At 40.3% G+C, this 2,442-nt stretch overlaps 1 protein-coding gene across 1 annotated transcript; it reads left to right on the forward strand.

Annotated features, from left to right (window-relative positions):
• Nucleotides 1–651: 651 nt before the first annotated feature.
• On the forward strand, nt 652–1,350 carry Gm20773 (predicted gene, 20773). Its single transcript, XM_011251045.2, has one exon. The coding sequence runs from the start codon at nt 652–654 to the stop codon at nt 1,348–1,350; it is 699 nt and encodes a 232-aa protein (XP_011249347.1).
• Nucleotides 1,351–2,442: the final 1,092 nt, after the last annotated feature.

The raw sequence follows: 2,442 nt of genomic DNA on the forward strand, positions 1-2,442 counted from the left end.
AAGGTTTGCCTCCCTCTGCCTCTTGAGTACTAGGATTAAAGACTTGGGTTACTACCATCTCCTATTAACTTCTGATTTGATTGTTTGTTTTGTTTTGTTTTGTTTGTTTTTCTTTTTTGTTTTTTGTTTGTATGTTTTGTTTTGTTTTTGTTGGTTTTTTGTTTTAGTTGTTAATGTTGTAGCTGATTTGGAGACATTTTTTCTTTGTCTACCACTGGCTGCCCTGGAACTCACTTTGTAGACCAGGCTGGTCTCTAAGTCAGAAATCTGCCTGACCCTGCCTTCTGAAAGCTGGGATTAAATGTGTGTGCCACCATAGCTGGATTATGAGCTTCTTATTTTGATCAAATTAAGTTTAGAAGCCCAAACATGTTTAGCATAACCTTCTTGACCTGCTCAAAAATTCCATTAGAGAAGAGCCTTGGTCCTGCATTCTCTCCCACCCTACACCCATTGCCTTTCAGTAACTCATATATATGACAGTAGCAACAGCATTGTGTCTGGTTTAAACAGGCAATATCTTCAATCCAAGGCAATGGGCAAGTATATTTGAACACAATGATAGCCACAAGACATCTGCCTGGGTTTGGTGTGGTATACCGCAGCAAGGCTACAGCCATGTAGAAGAAAATACCTTTGAAGAGGCTTAGCATGTCATCCCTCATGAAGAAGAGGAGGAGGAAGTCTTCTTCCAACACCCTGAGGAATATTGTCGGCTGCAGAATTTCTCACAGTTGGAAGGAAGGTAATGAGCCTGTCACCCAATGGAAGGCCATAGTTCTAGATCAACTGCCAACAAACCCTTCTCTTTACTTGGTGAAGTATGATGGAATTGACAGCATCTACGGACTGGAGCTCTACAGTGATGACAGGATTTTAAACCTTAAGGTTTTGCCTCCCATAGTAGTATTTCCTCAGGTGAGGGATGCCCACCTCGCCAGAGCCCTGGTTGGCAGAGCGGTACAACACAAATTTGAGGGGAAAGATGGCTCTGAGGTCAACTGGAGGGGGGTGGTGCTAGCCCAGGTGCCAATCATGAAGGATTTGTTTTACATTACCTACAAGAAGGATCCAGCTCTCTATGCTTATCAGCTCCTGGATGACTACAAGGAAGGTAACCTCCACATGATTCCAGACACTCCTCCGGCTGAGGAGAGATCAGGAGATGACAGTGATGTGTTGATTGGTAACTGGGTGGAATACACCAGAAAAGATGGTTCCAAAAAGTTCGGAAAGGTTGTTTACCAAGTTCTAGCCAATCCTTCCGTGTACTTTATCAAGTTTCATGGTGACATCCATATCTATGTCTATACTATGGTGCCAAAGATTTTTAAAGTTGAAAAATCATAAAGTACAGAAACGTAAACATATAGGACTGGAAGAAAAAAAAAGTTTTTTTTTTCCTGTGTTGGCTACATAAGGGTCTTTGATAATCCCAGTATCTTTGCCAATAAAATGTGTTTTGTTCTAAAAATGTAAATGTGTGACATGACATGCTGTGAGTGAACAATTTGCTGGACGAGATGGCCTACAGTGGAAAGAACTTCAAATGAAGATGAAAGTTTCATTTCAGGCGGTGAACAGTACATACACCTAAAATCATACATGCTAAAATGAACAGCTTCTCTGGTCTGCATGCAGAATAAGGAATTGGAGATGGAACTTGGAGGAGCAGGGATGGCAGAAAAAGATGGATGTTTAGTAAGTAGGGGAGAAGGACAGGACATAGGTAGAACCTCTGATGTGAAGACTGAAGGAGAAACAAAAAGTTGGGGAAAGTGGGACATTTAAAATTAATGTGGCCTTGTTGCACAAGGTGAAACCCAGAAAACTGATTGAAATAGACTCAGAAATCAGAGAAATCACGTTTTCTTTGAATAATGACACTTAAAGAAACCTGTCTCACATTTTAAGATTTAATATCTTTACTTATGTGGGTGGGGATATGGTATGTGCTTTTGAGTACAGGTGAACACAGAGACATGCATTGTCAGGTCCCCTGGAGCTGACATTAAAGGTGATTATTTGCCATTGGATATGAATTCAAGAAACCAAATCCATTTTTCTTGTGGTGCAAAAGTGCTTGTTACCATTGATTCATCTCTCTAATCCCATAAAGATATCTTTTTTAAGAAATCCAAAATTCACATGCATAAAACAGACCAGATTGAAGATAAGAAAGTTCTAATTGATGGTGACCATTAAAAGCAATAAGGGACACACAAAGAGTAGAGGACACTGAGAGACAAATGAATTCTAAGTTGGAGTTCTCAAAAAGTTAAGCTGGAGACACAGGAAGAAGAGAAATTTTAAGGAAATAGTCAAACTTGGGCCATATCCACATTGGCTTCTTTGTTTTCTTAACAAATAGCCAGCCTGTCATTACAGATGGGTGTGTTTGTGTGTGTGTGTGTGTGTGTGTGTGTGTGTGTGTGTGTGTGT

Source organism: Mus musculus, chromosome Y (assembly GCF_000001635.26).
Source record: "Mus musculus strain C57BL/6J chromosome Y, GRCm38.p6 C57BL/6J".
NCBI lineage: Eukaryota > Metazoa > Chordata > Mammalia > Rodentia > Muridae > Mus > Mus musculus.